The 19,290-nt window shown below is 34.9% G+C and overlaps 1 protein-coding gene across 7 annotated transcripts in view; it reads left to right on the plus strand.

The window, feature by feature from the left end:
- The first annotated feature begins 6,450 nt into the window (after nt 1-6,450).
- Nucleotides 6,451-19,290, plus strand: part of Rab28 (RAB28, member RAS oncogene family) — a 107,758-nt gene continuing 94,918 nt past the window's right edge. For all 7 annotated transcript variants that reach the window (XM_074042603.1, XM_074042604.1, XM_074042602.1 and 4 more), the window contains exons 1-3: nt 6,451-6,723; nt 11,067-11,163; nt 16,186-16,274. In XM_074042603.1, the coding sequence (XP_073898704.1) occupies nt 6,649-6,723; nt 11,067-11,163; nt 16,186-16,274 (261 nt within the window). In that variant the 5' untranslated portion in view covers nt 6,451-6,648. The remainder of the gene's footprint in view (nt 6,724-11,066; nt 11,164-16,185; nt 16,275-19,290) is intronic.

The raw sequence follows: 19,290 nt of genomic DNA on the forward strand, positions 1-19,290 counted from the left end.
GGAATGGAAATTACTCAATAATTGTCTTCTGCTCCTGTGGAGAAAATGTATTTCTGGTTCACTCACCCTTAGTCTTTAGACGCAGAGTTTCAGAGTTTCAGTCCAAAAAATGGGGGCTGGGTTACTCAGGTCTCTCCACCTCTTTGCATCCTGAGTGCCAGTGTTCTCCTCTTCTCCAGGTTTATGAAGCTGTTGAAAGTGCTTCTTGTTTTTCTTCACTCAACTCTACCTTTCAGCAGATACTATCTGGGGACAGTGACCCCAGATATCTTCCTTCATCACCTAGATCTTAGACCCATGAATTCCTCACAACACAATATAGAAACTCTCTAATGAAATTGATTTTAGAAACATTAGGTCTACTTTTTTTTAGATTTCCTCAGTAGAAAGATTGGTACAAATAATTTGTCTTTGCTGAACATTTATATAAGATTCTAATGAGGTTTTTGACCACGTAGATGTTGAAATTTTGGGGGGAGGTGGGACTGTGATTTGAACTCAGGGCTTCAGGCCTTCTACCGCTTGAGACACACCTTTGTTCCATTATGCTCTGGTTATTTTGGAGATTGGGGTCTAATTAACTATTTATTTGAGACTGGCCTTAAACCATGATCCTCCTGATCTCAGCCTCCCAAGTAACTAGTACTACAGTTGTGAGCCACTGGAACCATGCTGAATGCTTAATTTTTTTTTTTTTTTGTGGTACTGGGGTTTGAATTTAGGGCCTACACCTTGAGCCACTCCACCATCCCTTTTTTGTGATGAGTGTTTTTGAGCTAGGGTCTCTTGAACTATTTGTCTGAGATTGTCTTAAAACTGTAATCTTCCTGATCTCTGCCTCCTGAGTAGCTGGGATTACAGGTGTGAGCCGCCTGCCTCTGGAATGTTTATAATTTTATGTATACAAATAATCAGTCTTTAATTTTGTGACGTGAGCTCCATGTTGTATTTAGAGAAGCTATTTCCATTCCAGGTTATGAATATTCATTCATGTTTTTCAATGAATTCATGATATGGATTCATTGAAAATATGATTCAATTTCATGTGGAATTTACTTTGGGATAAAAAAATGAGGTACATATTCAGTTTTAAAGATTACCCCTTATGGGGGGTTAATTTGATTAAAGCATGATATATACAGGCCTGAAATATGAAGGTGAAACCCCCTTGGACTATCAATATACACTTAAAAAAATGAAGGACAGGAGGGTAAAACTTGTCTTTACCTGGGGTGGATATCTATGGGAGGGGGTGTGCATAAGGAAAGGGTGTTCGTGGGTTGATGTAGTTTGTATTCATATATGTAAGTAGAAGAATAAAACCTGTTGAAATTGTTCTAAGAAAGGAGAGGGAGGGAGGGAAGAGAACAGTGAGGGGGTATATCTAACTAGAATATATTGCAAGCACATATGTAAATATCACAATGTATCCCCTAATGTATATGCTAATAAAAACTACCCAAAATAGTTAAAAAAATTAGCCCCTTTGCTTGTCCAACTGATCAGAAATACCACCTGTACTAACCGGTTAAATTCTTCATGTATTGGTACCTCTCAAAATTTTTCTGTTGGAAGAATTCATCTGTCTATTCCAGTACCTATTCCACATAATTTTAATTATGGAAGTATAATAATTTAAAAAAATTGATATTATCGTTTCAATACTTAAAATTTTAGGCAGCACCACTTACTTTTTCTTTTAGATATGTTAACAATTGATTTAAGATATAAATGAGTTACATATCACAAAACGATTTAATGAATACTTGTGAAATCACCATGCGATATCTTCCACATAAAACAATTGTAGTCTGTACCTGTCTCTCTGTTCCTCTCTTCTCTCATCCACCTTCTTCTTCCCATTTTGAGGTTACCATTAACTAGAATTTTATATTTACTGTTCTGTTTTTTGACAGTTAAAAATCATACATGTGCATACATACATATGTATACATTTATAGTTGTGTGTGTGTGTGTGTGTGTGTGTGTGTGTATATGTGTGTGCGCGCGCGCGTGCGTGCATGTGTGTGTACTGGGGAATCAAATGTGGGGTCTTAAGCCCATGAGGCAAGTGCTCTCCACTGAGTTACATCCCAATCCTTCCATTTAGTTTGGAGCTTTTAAACTATAGTATTATACTGTATGTCTTTCGGGATAAACTTGTTTTTTTTTTACTCAATATTGTGTTTCTAAGATAAACCCACTCAGCTATTGTCCATACATTCCTCTCTGCTATAGTATTTGAGTGAAGTTGACAAAAATCTATCATTTGTTGCTGAAGGATCTTTGGATTATTTCCTTAATGAAAATGGGCATATCACAGTTCTTGTTCATTTCTCCTGCTGTACTTATTTTCTAGGGTACATACCTATATGTGGAATTGCTGGCCCACAGGGTACACACACACCTTTAACTGTACAAAGTAATGACAATTTGTTTTGTTAGGTAGTTGTACACACTCTCTAAAATACATGTATAAGAATTCCTGTTGATCCACATCCTTCTTAACAACTGGGTTTGTGCCTCAAACTCATTATGTAGCCCAGGCTGGCCTGGAACTCTCTATCCCCCTGCATCAGTCTCCTGAGAGCTGGGATTATAGGTGTATACCACCATGCAGGCTTTTTGAATTAATTATATATTCTGGGTATTACCACCTGTTGGATGAATAGCTGGCAAAGGTTCCATAGGCTATATCTTCCTCAGGTAACTGTTTTCTTTGCTATGCAGAAGATTTGTATTTGATGTAATTCTATTTGTCAATTCTTGCTATTATTTCCTGAGTTATTGAAGTCTCATTCAGAAAGTTGTTGTCTATGCTTATATCTTGAAATATCTCCCATATGTTTTCTTATAGTCATTGCAAAGTTTCAGGTATTACATTCAGGCCTTTGATCCATTTTGAATTGATTTTTGTACAGGATGGGAAATAGGGATCTAGTTTCAGTCTTCTGCATATGGATATCAGCACCATGTGTTGAAGAGGCTGTCTTTTTTCCAGTGTATGTTTTGGTGCCTAGGTCAAAAACCAGATGGTTGCACCTGCTTGGGCTTATTTCTTTATCTTCTATTTCATTTGCCTTATGTATTTGTTTTTGTGCTAGTACCATGCTATTTTTGTTACTATGGCTCTGTAGTATAATTTGAAATTGGGTATTGTGATACTTCCAGTGTTGGTCTTTTTTGTTCAGGATTACGTTGACTATTTGGGGTCTATTGTGTTTCTGTATGAATTTTAGGATTTTTGGTGAAGAATGGCATAAAAGTTTTGATGGGGATTGCACTGATTTTTGTATATTACTTTGTTAATATGGCCATTTAAATGATATTTATTATGCTGATTCATTAATATGTAAGGTCTTTTTGTCTTCTTTAACTTCCTTAGTGTTTTATAATTTTCTTTGTAGAGGTTTTTCATCTTCTTACTTAGTTTTTCCCCACAAGTATTTAATTAATTTATTTATTTTGGGATTATTGTGAATGGAATTATTTTCCTGATTTCTTTCTCAATGTTATTGTTATATGGAAAACCTACTGGGTTTTGTACATTAATTCTGTATCCTGCTACTTTGCTGAAAGTGTTCATTAGATCTAGTTTTCCAGTGGAGAAACTCCACTATATATGTATATATTTGATCATATATACATAATATATGATCACAGAATCTGCAAATAGGGATAATTTGACTTGCCCATTTCCTATTTGTATCCATTTTATTTCTTTCTCTTGCTTTATTGCTGTGGCTAAGAATTCTAGCACTGCATTGAGTAAGAGTGGTGATGGTGGATACCCTTATCTCATTCTTGATTTAAGTGGAAACACTTTTTAGTTTTTTTTCCATTTAGTATAATGTTGTTGTATATAGACATTATGTTGAAGTATGATCCTTCTATTTCTGATTTCTTCAGAGATTTTATCATGAAGGATTGTTGAATACTGTCAAAGGCTTTTTCTGCATCTATTGAGATTATCATTACGATTTTCATCATAGATTTTATTTATGTAATATACTATATTAGTGATTTGGATATGTTGAGCCAACCTTGCAACTCTGATCTGAAACAAACTTGATCATGGTGTTTGATTTTTTTGTGTTATTGAATTCAGTTTGCAAGGATTTTATTGAGGATTTTATTTATGCTCATTAAGGAAACTGGTGTATAGTTTTCTCTTTTTGTATCTTTATCCAGTTTTCATAATACAAGATTCATAGATAGAGTTTGGAAGCATTCATTCCCTTTGTATTTATGGAATAGTTTGAGGAGCATTGTTGTTAATTCTTTGAAGGTGTGACAGAATTCAGAAAGAATATTTTCATTACTGTACTTTTCTTTGTCGGGAGATCATTCCTGCTTACATATCATTGCTCTTTATTGATCTATTTAGGTTGTTTATATCCTCTTGGTTCAATTTTGGTAGGTAATATATGTCTAGAAAGTTACCTATTTCTTCTAGATTTTACAATTTATTGCAATACATGTTTTCAAAATATTCCCTAATGAGCCTCTGGATTTCAGTGGCATCTGCTGTAATATCTCTATTTTTGTCTTTAATTTTATTAATTTGGATCCTTTCTTTTTATTAGTTTGGTTAAAGTTTTGTCAGTCTTATTTATTTTTTCAAAGAACTAACTCTTTCATTGACTTTTGTATTGTTCTTTTAGTCTCTATTTCATTAACTTCTACTCTGATCTTTATTATTTCTTTCAGTTTAGTAATTTTGGGGTGGATTGTTCTTATTTTTCTAAGGCCTTTAGGTGTATAATTAGGCTATGCACTTGAGATCTGATTTTTTTTTAACATTGGAAGTCAGAGCTATAAACTTCACTCTTAAAACTGCTTTTGCTGTATCCAATAGGTTCTGGAAGTCCTATTTTTCATTTCATCCAAGGAATTAAAAAATTCCTCCTGATTTACTCAATGACTCACAGATCTTTCAAAAGCATATTGTTTAATCTGCATGTATCTATAATTTCTATTTCTATTGATTTCTGGTGTTACTCCATTATAATCTGACAAGATACAAGAAATTATTTCAGTTTTTTTGTATTTGTTTAGACTTTAGGTTCTAAATTGTGATCTGTTTTGGAGAACGTTCCATGGGCGTCTAGAGGAATACATGTTTGGGAGCTGTTGTATAATCTGTAGAAGTCTCTTAAGTCTCTTGGATCTATGGTGGCTTAACTGAAATTTCTTCGTTGATGTGGCTTAATGTCATGTATTTAGGAAATTCAGATTTGTGATTGTTCAGAGCTGTCTCCAAGGTCGGGTACTTCTTTACACTATATTGCTTTCCCATTTTTATTCTCATGTTCTCTCCAGGACTATTGCCTTTGAGTTAAGCTTTTTGTGACTTAAGCTTCTTGGTCTCTGAGAAGGGGATGATTCTTCTTCACAGCATTCCTCTGAGGAGTGAATGTGATAACCCAGGTGAAATGATTAACAGGGAGCCGAACACTGCAGGCCAGCCCTGCAATTCTGTCGTACAGAATCTCACTGCATTATAATTTTCATTTACCGGTGCTCCTGGACTGAGATAATCCCGCACACTTCTCAAATTTGTCTATGCTGTCAAGAATTACTGTGAACCGCAAAGAGCTTGTGTGTATGGCTCTCGGGACCGTGTTGACATTGAAAACAAGAAATGTTCCAAAACGAGAGCGGTCAGCTCGAGCTCCCTTAGCTGCTGGAGTGATGACGTCATGTACACCAGGTGAGAGACAGGAAGGTGAAAACGGGAAGCAAGCGTGTGCACCATTATGGAAAACGGTTGTGACTTCGTGGGAACCCCAGGCTCCCCGACCCCACTTTGACAACTGCTGCCCTCGGCGAGGATTCCGTGCCAGGAGGCTGGCGCTCGGTACTGCTGGATGGACGATCTATCGCACTCTGGTTGTGCAGAGGAACGACCAGAACTCCCTTGCAACCCTCGGCCGCCACAGTGGCTTCCCCGCCACCTTAGCAACCGCCCGCGCCGCAGCTCCGCCTGCCCTCGTCCCAGCTCGCGCTCTTTCTTGCCCTGGGCAACCTCCCGAGCCCACTGCTACTCCTCAGCCTGCTCTTCTGCACTCAGCTCCCGGCAACGCGCGTCCCAGAGACCCGGCCTCCCCGCCGCCTCACAGCCGACGCCAGGCTTCCATGGCAACCAGGCGTCCGCACCCTTCCACCGCTCTGGGCTAACCCATTCGTTTTAGGGACTTTCTCCGGCGTGGTCAGAAACAAGAGGACTTGGTAGAACGTTACCGAAAGCTACTCTGCTCACAATATTTTGCAGCTGGAAAGATACACTTCTTTTTTTATTCTGGCCAACTTGCCTCCGCGAAGGCGGCGCAAGGCCTCGCCCGTTCCGTCCGTGCATCCCCACTGCAGCCTGATGGTCCGGCCCGCCAGGCGCGCGGGTTGGCTCCGAGGCGGGGTGCGCGCACGACCTGACGCTTAGGGGCGGGGTCACGAAGGGGGCGGGGGGGAGTGAGTGGGCAAGATGGCGCCCGGCGAGTAGCTCTCCCCGGGTTCCTCCAACGGCAGCGGAGACGCCGGGGCGGGGGGTCCTGCCTCCTTTGCCTGCTTTCCTTCTTTCCCCCGCCCCCGGAGGCCTCCTCCTTCCCTTCCTCCCTCCACCTCAGGGGGCGGGCCGGGTTCTCGGACACCATGTCGGACTCTGAGGAGGAGAGCCAGGACCGGCAACTGAAAGTCGTCGTGCTGGGGGACGGCACCTCCGGGAAGGTCAGTCCTCCAGCGGGCCCGCCGTCGCAGGCCTGCAAGAACCCCGGCGCGGCCCCGGCGCCACTTCATTCGTCCCCGAACCCGGGGGCCTGTAGGCCCGGCCCTCCTGGTGGTGGCCGGGCTGGGCACGAAGAGGGCGCGTGGTGAAAGGCCGACTAGAGCTGTCCAGCGCCCCCTTAAAAATAAAAGTCAGTTCCCAACTCGCGAACTCCTGCAAGACTCAGGCGAGCATCGCCTCTCTGGGATGCTGTTCAGCTGTGGGCTGTGCCCTGGCCAGGATGTCCCGGGCGTCTGACCGGCTCCCACCTGCAGCCCAGGTCACGCCGTGCGCCCCCGCCCCTCCCGGTGTCTGAGGCCTGCGCTGCACAGTGAGCTCCCCGGAGCGGAGCTCGGCCCAGCCATCAGATTGCCTGGGTGCGAATGGGGGCTCGGTCACCCCCCGGTCTGGTCATTGCCCAGGCCCGCTTCGGTAACGTGGTATCCGTAGAGGTCCACCGCCCGGGGTGCAAGGTGAAAAGACACGCCAAGCTTTTGGAATGCGATGTGCGCTTAGTAAACTTGCGTTGCAATTTTAGTATAGTATCTGTTCCCAGCCTAACACCTGTCAGTACAACATTGTTTCCATAAATACTTGTTGAGCTCCTTTTGTGGGGCAGGATGCCGAGGGTGCAGCTGCTCGCAGGGCGAAGGGATCCCTGTCTTAAAATCTAGAACGAATGAATGAACGCGTGCGGAAAGTGAGGTTACCCCGCAGCCAGTTGACATACTTCACTTCTCAGGCAGTGGTTTTTGACCCGAAGTTGTGGAGCTCATGAAATTGGGATAAACATTGCCTGGTACTTTCCCTGGGGAGAGGGTCCTTAGGACCTCAGAGGGACTGTGACCCACCCTCCAAATAAAAGGGAAGAGCCTTTGCCCCGGGCGTCCTCACACCTGTCGCTTCTGTCAAAGGCGCAACCCTGGGAATATTGCTAAAGTTTGTTTCCCTTCTCCCAGCCGGAGTCTTCGGAAACGCTGGCACTTTCCTGTTTTAGGCTTCAGATGTGCGTGTTTCTGGTGTAATTTGGATCCTGGTTTCCTTGGTGACGGCTCTGTTTGCATCCTTCCTGGTACCTGGCACTGTCCAAGCTGCCCCTGCTCTTGGTTCTGAAATTTGATTTTCTAGGGTCCCTAGGAAAGATGTCCTTCATTTGCAAAATTTGGAGTATTCTCTTAACTTCTTTATTGTCTTCCGAGCATACATTGTTACCCAGTTTTATTCTGAGGAAAACAATTTAATGTTTTAGTAATAGTATAAGTGGTGATTTTACCTTTAAATATTTTGGGGAAGAAAAGAACTTGGGGTCACTTTTCTTCAGGAAGTGTTATGTGAGAGTTTATGCATTTAAAAGCTTTTTGAATAACTGAATTGTCATAGATAATAAATTCAGCATTGTTTTTAATGATCTTGATTCAGTAAAAAGTTAGTTTTTATTATAGTTTTCTCATCACTTTGATTTTCTTTTGAAGGCCACCTAATTTTTTTCTTTCCTGTATTTTATTGTATTTAGTTAATAACTGAATTTATTTTCCTCTTAGAATTATAGTGAAACTCTTATAATACTAATACATTTGTAAAAAAAAGGCCCAAGTTTTCCATTAACCTTCATGGTATGTTTCTTTAAACTTTAGTTTGTTTTCTTTCAGTATTTTCTGTTGTACATGTACTCAGTTGAAATTTATTTATAATTTTGTATCTAAGTTCCTTTTTAAATTTAGATGTTATACCTATTTTTTTCTCCTTTGCTAATTTAGTGTGAATAATTACGGTTTTTCATCTCTGTTTAAAGTTCTGTCTAGTGTAGGACAAAGCATAATTTTTTCACCTCCACACTGTTGAATTAGGACTGTCATTCTGCTTCAAAGAGTAAATAACAATGATATTTTTTATGGTGCGCTGACTTAGTCTTCATCATCTTGATTAATCTATTTTAAAACTATAACAGCTTTTTCTGCCAGAAAATGAGCATCTGAAACCTAACCTTCCCTTATTGTTGTATCAAGCAATTTTGTCTCCGTATTCTCGCCAGCTCTGAAATTATTGGCAGCAATCTCTACCTTACTCTGTTTCTTTTAGTGTCCTTTTATTTTATGAATTCAGTTTTTCTTTCATTCTTATATTTAACTCTGCCATTTTTCTTATGGTTGTTTTTCTGGCTGATTTTAACTAAGCATTTTTATATACACTGACAAATACAGTAGAGAATAGTATTTGAATAACCACTAACAGTGTCTTCAAGAGAAATTTAGATCCATGGTTCAGAAACATGTGTTTCTGTCTCTTTCCTGTAATGATTCATACTTTTGTTTTTATTACATATTTTCTTGAGACTTTTTGAAGCAAAATATTATTTTTTGGAGTCATTATCAGTGTTAGTGTAGTTTTGTTAAAAGTTTTCTAAACATATATATATATATGTATATTTGTATGTGTATATACAGATAAAGTGTTTCAGATATGGTAGCTTGATTATTCTCATTAAGAATGATAATTATTTAGTAACTTATATGAAATTATTGGCTGTGAAAGATGCCATAAAGTATAGATAATTGAAGAGGAAGTGCCTCCCACTGATTTAGTTGATTCTCTGTGTACTTTTTATGGTGAGTTGTCAGATGATATAACAAGAACCTGTTTTAATACTCTGTTTCCTATGGCCTATACTTTTGATAGTTTATTACTATATTTCAATTGGAAATTCTGTATTTTAAGGCTTTAGATTTGTTTCAAATGTTTTTGAGGGCAGGACTTAAAAAATTTGGATGCCCTGTTTCCAAGACAAGAACTCAGGTTTTCTTTCATGAATATTAATTAGTTAATATAAAACATTAAAAATTGAGAATCTTAAAGTGAAAAGTTACGTCAAATGACATTATGATGATGTTATGTATGCCTCAAGGTACTCTGACTTAAACATTTCAAGTATCAATGTATTGGACGTCTGAAATACTGTAGTAGTATATTTGGTGATAGTTATTTTTCTCTAGAACTCTAAACCTCTTCACAGATGATTTTGTGTTCTGTTACGTAAGCTCAATGGATAGTTAAGGCTAACTGGAAACCAAAAAGTCCTTCAAAAGGAATGCTTAACTCTTTATTCTAATCTCTCAGTTTTGATAATGTTATATGCTGCAAGAAAGTAAATATCTTAGAAATTTACTACAAAATTTGAGTATTTAAATATTAACAAATTTGTAGTTAAGGGTGTGTGAATTGCCATTTGTGTGAAAAATATGGTTTATGTATAAAAGGAATTTTAGGCCATCATGTTAAAAGGAATTGAAATTTGGCCAAGTTTTCTTTTGCACTGCTATACTTACATCATAATTAACTATAATGAGCTATCTTGGAAATTTTATTTTAGTTTTCATTATTTTAAGGGTTGACATCTAATTTAACTTTTAAAGTAAAAAGCGTCATTTTTCCCTAACTTTGACAATCTGTCTTGAAGAATATAAAAACTTAGCTGCGTTCCTCTCCTTTCTTGGAGGTTTTCAACTAATAATATTGCATTTAAAATGCTTAAGAACTCTGAATTATTGAATTATTTCAGTTGTTACCAGAATGATTATTCTTTTGCTTTGATACGAAATGATACTTCAAAAGAAATCTCTAGTTCTTGAATGAAACTTTTATTTTTTTAAAAATGTTGATGAATATCTGTTCTGATTATTACATCTTATAATTTTTTAGTATTGTAATCCTTGGATGGAAACTTTATTTTGTCTGCTTCATATTCATCTTAAAAATACTAGCTTCTTCATTTAAAGATGCAAATTATCAGGGTCATTCTCTAGTTTTTATTTAACATCTCTAAAATAGAGAAAAATGAGATAATTAAGATGCTTTTCTTATAGGAAGAAGAGAAAAGATTTTATAAATAGCTTTCCTGTTGTTAATTAATTCTTATTAGCTGAGGACACAGCCATCTTCAAAACGTATAACCTTAGAAGTGAAACTTAGAGTTCTCGGCAATGTTTTTTGAACTGATAAGTAAAATTCAGATCTTTAATCATGTCACTTTAATTTTTCTACTGATAATTCTCAAATTCTAATTTCCATCAAGGAGATCGGGATTTAAAGAGATGTAACTGATGATGATGTTATCTCTACTCCTGGCTGCTAGCAAGTGAAGTTTTAACGGTGATGTCAGGTCCCTTTTCCCATTGTAGATGAATAGAGCTGCTTACAGTTGCTTGTTGGATTAATTGGAATATAATTGTGAAGATTACTTAACATTTAGTAGTGTTCTTATATTTACATTTCCTAAAGAAATTAATTTTCTGTGCACCAATTTTTTTAGACTTCCTTAGCTACGTGTTTTGCTCAAGAAACTTTTGGGAAGCAGTACAAACAAACTATAGGATTGGATTTCTTTATGAGAAGAATAACATTGCCAGGTAAGAGACTAAAAAGTCTTAACATGGAAGACTATACAAGTCTTGCAGTAACAAGCATATGGCAGAAATGTGCTAAATACATTTTGGGGCTGCTTCTGCATGAAACTACATGTAATCGGTAAATATCTTAGGGAAGTTAGCTGTCATCAGCATCTACTATGAATATGAAGCATATTGTCCATGGATGTGAGACAAAGTTTATATACTCCCCAACCCCTGCACTATTTTTGGTCACAATGCATTTTTTGAGGATAAACAATAGTTGCTTATAAAATTTCAAAAGGCTTTAAAAAATTAAATGCTATATGTTGTTAACAGATGCTATGTTAACTAAATGTGAAAAGATTGGGAAGGATTATTTTTTAAAATATTATTTTGATTAGCTTCTACTTCATTTTTTTGTTTGAAAGTTGGAGCAGAAGTATAATGTAGCCATGGAACTTCTGTGCTCTAATACGTGAATGCTGTTTTATGCAAGGCAGCATGAAATTGCTGGCATTTAATAGACCACTAAAATTTAGGGTCCCTAGGCACTCATAAAAATACAGTTTGAGCATTCAAGATGTTTCAGTTCACCATGCAAAGAAACTATTTAGATGCCAGTTACAGCACATTTTGTGGGAAATACAGGGAAATAATAACACAAAAAGAGTGGTTTATGTTTTAAGTTAGTTTCTGAACAATTGGGGCTTTAAAATGCTCTATCCATTCAGTTTCAATGGTTAAGTTTTATGTTTAAAGTTTTTTATTAAAAGCAGTTTATCTTGATTAACTTTATAAACCATCTAGCCTTTCCTAAGTAAGGAAACACAATTGAATAATAGGGTTGCAAATGTAATGTTATATTGGACCATGAGTGATATAGTAGGAAAGGGCTTGGTACATTCCAGTATTATTGAAATATGTTAACTTCTCAAATACCCCATCTGTTGGAAGAGTCTCCATGAAAGTTATAGAGGAGCTAAAGAAAATGCTTGGTAATGGAGGTATTCTTCATATGTCATTGCTAATATACTTTGTTATGTATGTTTGTGATGGTTTGTATTCAGCTCTCAGTGAAAACAGATTAGGAGATACAGCATGAAGAAAAGAATTTTAATTTTTCTGTTACTCAGTTATTGTTCAACAAGAGGTTTAATGAGAAACATATGCATGTTTTATTTCATCTATATTTTCTTTTAATATATTCAAGCCAGAAAATAACATTTTAGCTGAATTAGATTTACATTTATGGCTTTGTTAATGCTGTATTCAGAATGCTTAGTAATAGTCACTAGTAGAATACACGCACCAGTTACGTAGTACACATGCTGAAACTTACTTGTGCAACATTTTTCAGAGATGTAGTTGTTATACACAGAGAACCTCAAAATAGTACTTAGCTATCAACCATTTTGTTTTGATGCTTAATTAGCAAAAGCACCAACTTATTATCTCATTAATTTTATTTAATTTTTTAGTTGAAAGAATTAAATAAAGGAACAAACACTTAAATATTATAAACAAAGGCTGGCTTTGGATATTTTTATGTCTGTGATATTTGTGATGATTTCTGACTTGTTGCACAGCATTACCAGTTTTAAAATTGTGATTACTTTGTTGAAAAATGTTGCTATTCTTGAAGTCCAGATTTATAGTATAATATTTAGATTAGAACTTATTTAGGTTAAAAAATGATATTTGGGAATGTGTATTCTCAATGAATATATATTTTAATTTTTTTGATGAAGTTTTTATTTCGATGAGCAGAGTTCCAAAAAAAATTTCCATATTTCTTAAAGACAGTTTGTTTTACACTATGTAGTGGATTCAAAATTATCAGAAATTTCAATATGAAAAATTTGTTTTAGTGTATCTTGACTTTATATAATTGATAGGCATATTAAGAGATGAGATGAATAAAGTACAAGATTCATAATATATCATATTTTATATCCTTTAACTCTAATTTTAACTCATTATAAGGGTCAAATTTAGGATGATTAATATTTGTGTCATTTGCTAAGTAAAACATTGCAGGCAGCATTATTAAATTTAGAACAGGACAGCATAGTATATAACTCCAATATATATTACTAGTTTAGTGAGTATCTGCCCAGTCGGTTATTAGGGTGTAAACTTCCTGTCCATCTACTCACATTCTCTTCATGAAAGTTTTCAAGGTCATTACTTTGCAAATACTCATCCATTTTAGTGTGTTTCATGATCTGGTATGCTGTATAGTCTGGATGCAACCACTGTGCAGATTTTACTGCTTAAAATAGTGTATCTGTTAGTCAGAGATTTTGCTGATAGAGCTTCTTAAGAGCCTCAGTCAAAATACTTTCAGGAAGCTTGTGGGTACAGTCCAGTAAACAGCGTTCTACTGTGAAAAGGATTTCTAAGTCTTTAATACGAGAAGTGGGTAGTCTTGTGTTTTTAGTTCCATCTTTACTATGCAGCACTTTAAGGTTAACCAAAGCACCAAGTGTACTTTTACAAGGTCAGTGTTGAATCCTTTTGGTGGCTTTGATTCATACCAAGAACAACTTACCTGTATTTTGTCACTTCATTCATTTTATTTTTTTTCCCTAGTTACATGTCATTTTTCACAGAGTAACAGAAGTTCTGTAACAGCTTGCATTTGGGATTAGGTTGCTGGCAATTTCCTTAGTGTTCTTTAGTTGTTAGAAATTTGTGTTAGATGGATTCTGGATTTAAAAATTATAATATTGATTGTTTAACTCTTCTTACATAGCTTTATAGGAATGCCATCATGAAACTATAGTAGGAAACTCTTGAGGCCTGCAGAAACTAAAATGAAAATCAATTTGAATCACATCTTTATGTAATTTTGTTTCTCAAACAGGGAATTACCATTTTATTTTTAGTCTTATGTGTTAATTACCTTAAGATTCAAATGTAGAAGTTAAAATATATTTCTAAGTATATGAAGTAACTATCAAGTTAATATCACTTGTCCAAGTATAATGACAGTTTTTTTTGCTAGTATTCTAACAAAATATGCATTACTGATAATTCTAGTGGAATCTTTACTTTTGAGTCATTATAACCTGTATCTTAAAAAAAAAAAGCAAATAGCAAGCAGTATTTGTTTGCAAAAGTATAGATTTAAAAAAAATATCCTCAGCACATGAATATAAATCTCCTACTTGGGAGATAATTGAATAGGAGAACTAGGGTCTTGAAAGGATTGTATTCAGAATTTGGAAACATGTAATGAAGACTGTGTTCCTTAATTTACAGTTGAAGCACTCACAATGCCTAATTCAGATAGGCTCTGAAAGTCCAAATGTAAAGAAAGAAGAGGAAAGGGAAAAAAGCTTCATACTGATGTGAGGTTAAGCGATAAGGATTAGTGGCCTTGAAGAGGTGGGACTAAATACCTTTAATAATTATTAAGTGTTGCATAAAATCTTGCTCTGTGTGAAGAGTAACCTTCAAATGACTGTAGAGTTTTGCAAGTAAAATAGATGGCTTCCTGAACCTATTATCCACTGACTTCTGAAACTATTTCACATACTTCTAGCGACAGCTAGCTCTTTCTCACTAGATTAATCTGAGACAGTATTATAAATGAATAATTTCAGCTTTAAATCTCACAGAATTTAGATTTTTAAGAAATTGGGTTATATAAATTGTTGGACAAATCTTAGTCCATTTTGTTTTTACATTTATAGGCTTTAAGAGCATTTTGATCATTACTCTGAGCATTGGAAGTGTGTGTCTGTGGGAGTGGTGATAGGAGATAAAGTTTACTAGCTCTCATTAATGCTAATGGAAGCTCTTCCTGGAAGTCCTCTACACAGTGGCAGATGGACCAGACCTACATCCAAAATATGGAACGATTGTAATACAAACTCACCAAAACTTAGGCTTAAGGATAAAACTTTGCTGGTATCCAGCATTGTACTTTTTTTTCAGTTGTGTAGTTAAATGGTGTGACTAACATTCTCTGACTGTATTGTCTTTTTACATTGGTATAAAAATTCACGTCTTTTTAATTCTTTTTGTTTTTGAAGTAAGATCATTTTTTTTCAGTTGCTAAGTTTTATTATAGATTTTTGTAATTTGTGAATCAGGCAGAAGGTGCCAATTGAGACTTTGGAGAGAAATAATTTGAAATGTTAAACTAAAATGCATATTGGACATAGTCCTTGACTTTTGTAACTAAATTACTAATTGCATTGATAAGAGAAAAGACCTTATCTCATATATTTATTTCATCTAAATATTTTTGAAAAATGCAGAAATGAATTTTAAAGATTGCCTTTCAGTGTTTTAGGATGCTTTTATAAATGCTTGTATGGGGAAGAAGTTTAATTACAGTATGTTGTCAGGGTTTGGAGCATAAAAGTCTCTTAATGGACATGCTCAACAGGGGTGAATCATAATATTTAGAGATATGTCATATGTATCCTACATCAGTTCTGAACAGAATTATCAAAAGTGTTTATATTTTTAGAGGTTAAATTTAAAAATATGTAATTTTTTATTGTTTACTGATATATGTAATAGCTGCCTTTCAAATTATAAAAGATTCATTCATTTCATTTGAAATTATTGGTGCATTTTTAATAGATGCATTTTTATAGTCTGTTGTTATTCTGTGAATTTAGAGTTTAGAACCAATAGCAAAATTCATATGGGTATATTAGCACATCAAGCTTCAGTTTTTATTTTTAAAGTACATTTTTTACTCCATTTACATGTGCTTTGTTGGTCTGTTTTGTGAGAATGTTGCTCCCCGCCCCCAGGGTTTAAGATTATTAATTAAAGGTTACTTTATTTTCTCTTGTTGTGGAGGTGATTGTAAATATGTCCTTGCATGATTTTTTTGACAACAGTATTTTTAGACTTGCAAATATCTGACCATGTGGGCTTGGAGAATAAAAGGCAAATTGGGGTCAGAGTTTATCATTGTGACTTAGTGTTCTATGAAACCGTGTTCATCATTTTATTGTTATAATGTTACTAAACTTTTTTGTGTTTTTATTTTATATTTTGTTCTTTATGTTCTAGGAAATTTGAATGTTACTCTTCAAGTTTGGGACATAGGAGGGCAGACAATAGGAGGCAAGATGTTGGATAAATATATCTATGGAGCACAGGTATGATGTGAATTCTATGATTATTCTAAGATCAAAAATACTCTTATAAAAATACACAGTGCACACATGTATGTTTTTTTCTAATTTGATTTTTTTATTTGACATGTAGAGAGATTAATTTTTCATTTGTAAAATTAATTTGATTAATTTCCCTTTGATTTCATCTTTCCCAGACTATATTTGGAACGGTTTGGGTAAGGGAACTGGTGATACTAACTAGTGGGAGTTGGAAACCTTCACAGCTTTCATGTACTGCTTATATTACTAGATAGTGTAGTCAGTAGTTGAATAAATACAATGATAAATGATATTTGGTATTATTTATTTGGTTACAGTGACTACTGCCATATAAACTGATTGAAAAAATATAGGTGAAAACTTCACCTATATTTTGTGTCTATATTTTTGGGCTGTGAATTATTTAGTAGACACTCAATAATAGTCAATATGATTATGTGTATGAAGAACATACAGTTTTTAAATATGATAATAATATACTTCCAGAAGAAATCTGTGTAGAGCAAGAAAAGTCACCTAAATAATTACATAAAAATTCTTGGGTTGTAATAGACATAATTTATGTTTTTAAATAAGATTATGTAAATAAAAAGTATATATGGTTGTAATATACTTCAAAAATTATTTCTCTCTGAACATATTCAATTAAGAATAATTGCCTTTTTAATGCTTTGGCTGTTTGCTTTTGATTTAATGACTGAGACTCGGAATGTCATGGTCTGATGGAGTAGAGTATGTGGCATGTAGTTGAAAATGATAGACATGGTGCTTACTGAACTCTGTGCAGTAATTATTCATGTGCTATTTCTTTATTATTTCTTTTTCTAACATTTTTAATTAGTGTTTACCTGCCTCCTCATCATGAGACATTGTAAGGATAATATTCAAAATCTTCATTTAATTCTATATTGGAGTTTGGCATTTTAAATAGGAGGAACATAATATGGTTGTGTGGAACTCTTTCTTATGAGAAGTGAATCTATAGGCAGAGAGAATGTTGGTACTGTACAGTCCAAAATTTGATTCTTGTCAAATACATTCTCATTTATTGTGTAAAATATTCAGAGAAGTATAAATAAGGCTAATTAGGTTCTGAGTCATGTAGAAAAGCCTGAGAGTTTTTATTACTCATAATAACTTTCTTTTTTGTCTTTTCTACATTCTTTTTGTCTCCTGCAAAATCTTTCTGTTCTTGTATAACATTTATGCTTGTAATTATGTGTCATGATATTTTATGCACATTCATTTTTAAAAGGTTTACCTAAAATTTTAGAGTCTGCCTCTTTTGTTGCTGTTTTAAACTGGTTAGGTTCAAAGTAGATATTAATCTAAAGAAAACTGGCTGGACAGAGATATGTAGGAAGACATAGTCCTTGTTTAACTCAGAGGACTGATTAAACTGGATTTGAAATTAACACTGTTCTCCCTTTTTGCCCCATAAGAGCTATATTCAAGCCACATTCAGAGTTTTTTATTTTTAATGAAAAATCATACTGATATAACATCTACTGATACTTGACTCTAGATTTAATAGTAGCCAGCTTTTAACAGTCCAGCTACTTAGTGAAGAACAGGAGTACTTTATGCATCTCAGGGTAAATAATAATATAAAATTAATTTAAGTCTTTTTTCTTCACTTAAAAATTAGAGGAATACAGTGCTCATGAATTGGTTTCTGTTAATTCTGTTTTATTTAAAATTTATTATTTAATCTATTTAAAAATTTTAAAATACATTAGTATTATTTAAAAATTAATATTGATAATGAAAATCGCATAATATAGAATTCACTATTCTAAAGTGCATAAGCTGTGGAATTTAGTATGTTCACAATGTTAGGTAAACATTCCCTTAAATCAGTGTATATTTTATATAGTTGCATTGTTGCTTACAATCAGTCAGAAGGCATTAATGTGAAAATTTGTAACCATTTTAAGAATTTCGATCTTAGAGTTCTTGGGTTTAATAAAATGTCTGTTTTCTTAATGTACTTCATTTCTTGGGAGAAGGTGAATGTTTTATACCTTATTAGAACTTATCATATTATAAGGCCTTTATCTTGAAGGTACATTTGATTTTTTTCTTTCACTGAAGCTTTATGTTGCTTATATTTTGTAGTTTGTTTTGACTGTTGTAAGCACATAACCTGTTACATTAAACAACAAAGTAGTATAGTATTTCTGAGAAATTCATGAACATTTTCGTGAAATTGTCCTAGGAAACAGGGAATTCTGAGATAATGAAATAAACTGCCATAAATTACTTTCTGTAGATTCTTAATTGAATGTTATATAAAATACACAGAAGTACTTTTACTTTGCATTTTGTTAAAATTTATATAAATGGCATATTCAGACCAGAGAAACGCTGAGTCATTGTTACCATAAATTGGAACTTTTTGAAGTTCCAATTCTTTTATTCTTAGTTGGACAATATGTCTTAGCACAGTGGTTGACAAAAGGCAATAATTCCTATTTCTTCCTTTATAGTGTCTTCAGATTCCCTTTCCCTAGTTATTAAAATTTGTTGGGGAAGAAAAAGTTTTCTTCTACTGTATCATATTAACTTATGAGAGGGGACTGTGAATTAAACTGACGATAGATTACCAAAAGAAAGAAACATTTAAATACATGTGACTCCACAGGTATTCACAAAAGAATATGACAAGGAGTTGATTTGAACTTGGGGCTTATATACCATTTTAATAGCAGATGCAGAAGGGCAGATGGAGAAAAATTGACTTCTTAGCAGGAGAATAGAAAGGGCATTTAAGAAAAACAAATGACATTTTTTGAATGTTACTTTTTAGAAATAATTCTTTCAAAAATATTCTAATATATTTAATGACTTTGTGTTATACAATTATATAACTATTCTTCAAAGGAGATCTATATTGCTTTAAGAGTTGAGATGGATACTTTCTATTGCCTGACTCATGAATCTCAAATTTGGTACCTGTGTGCTACAGGACAGAAATCCTTCATAAGTAATATTTTGG

This window comes from Castor canadensis, chromosome 9 (assembly GCF_047511655.1).
Source record: "Castor canadensis chromosome 9, mCasCan1.hap1v2, whole genome shotgun sequence".
In the NCBI taxonomy this organism is placed as follows: Eukaryota; Metazoa; Chordata; class Mammalia; order Rodentia; family Castoridae; genus Castor; species Castor canadensis.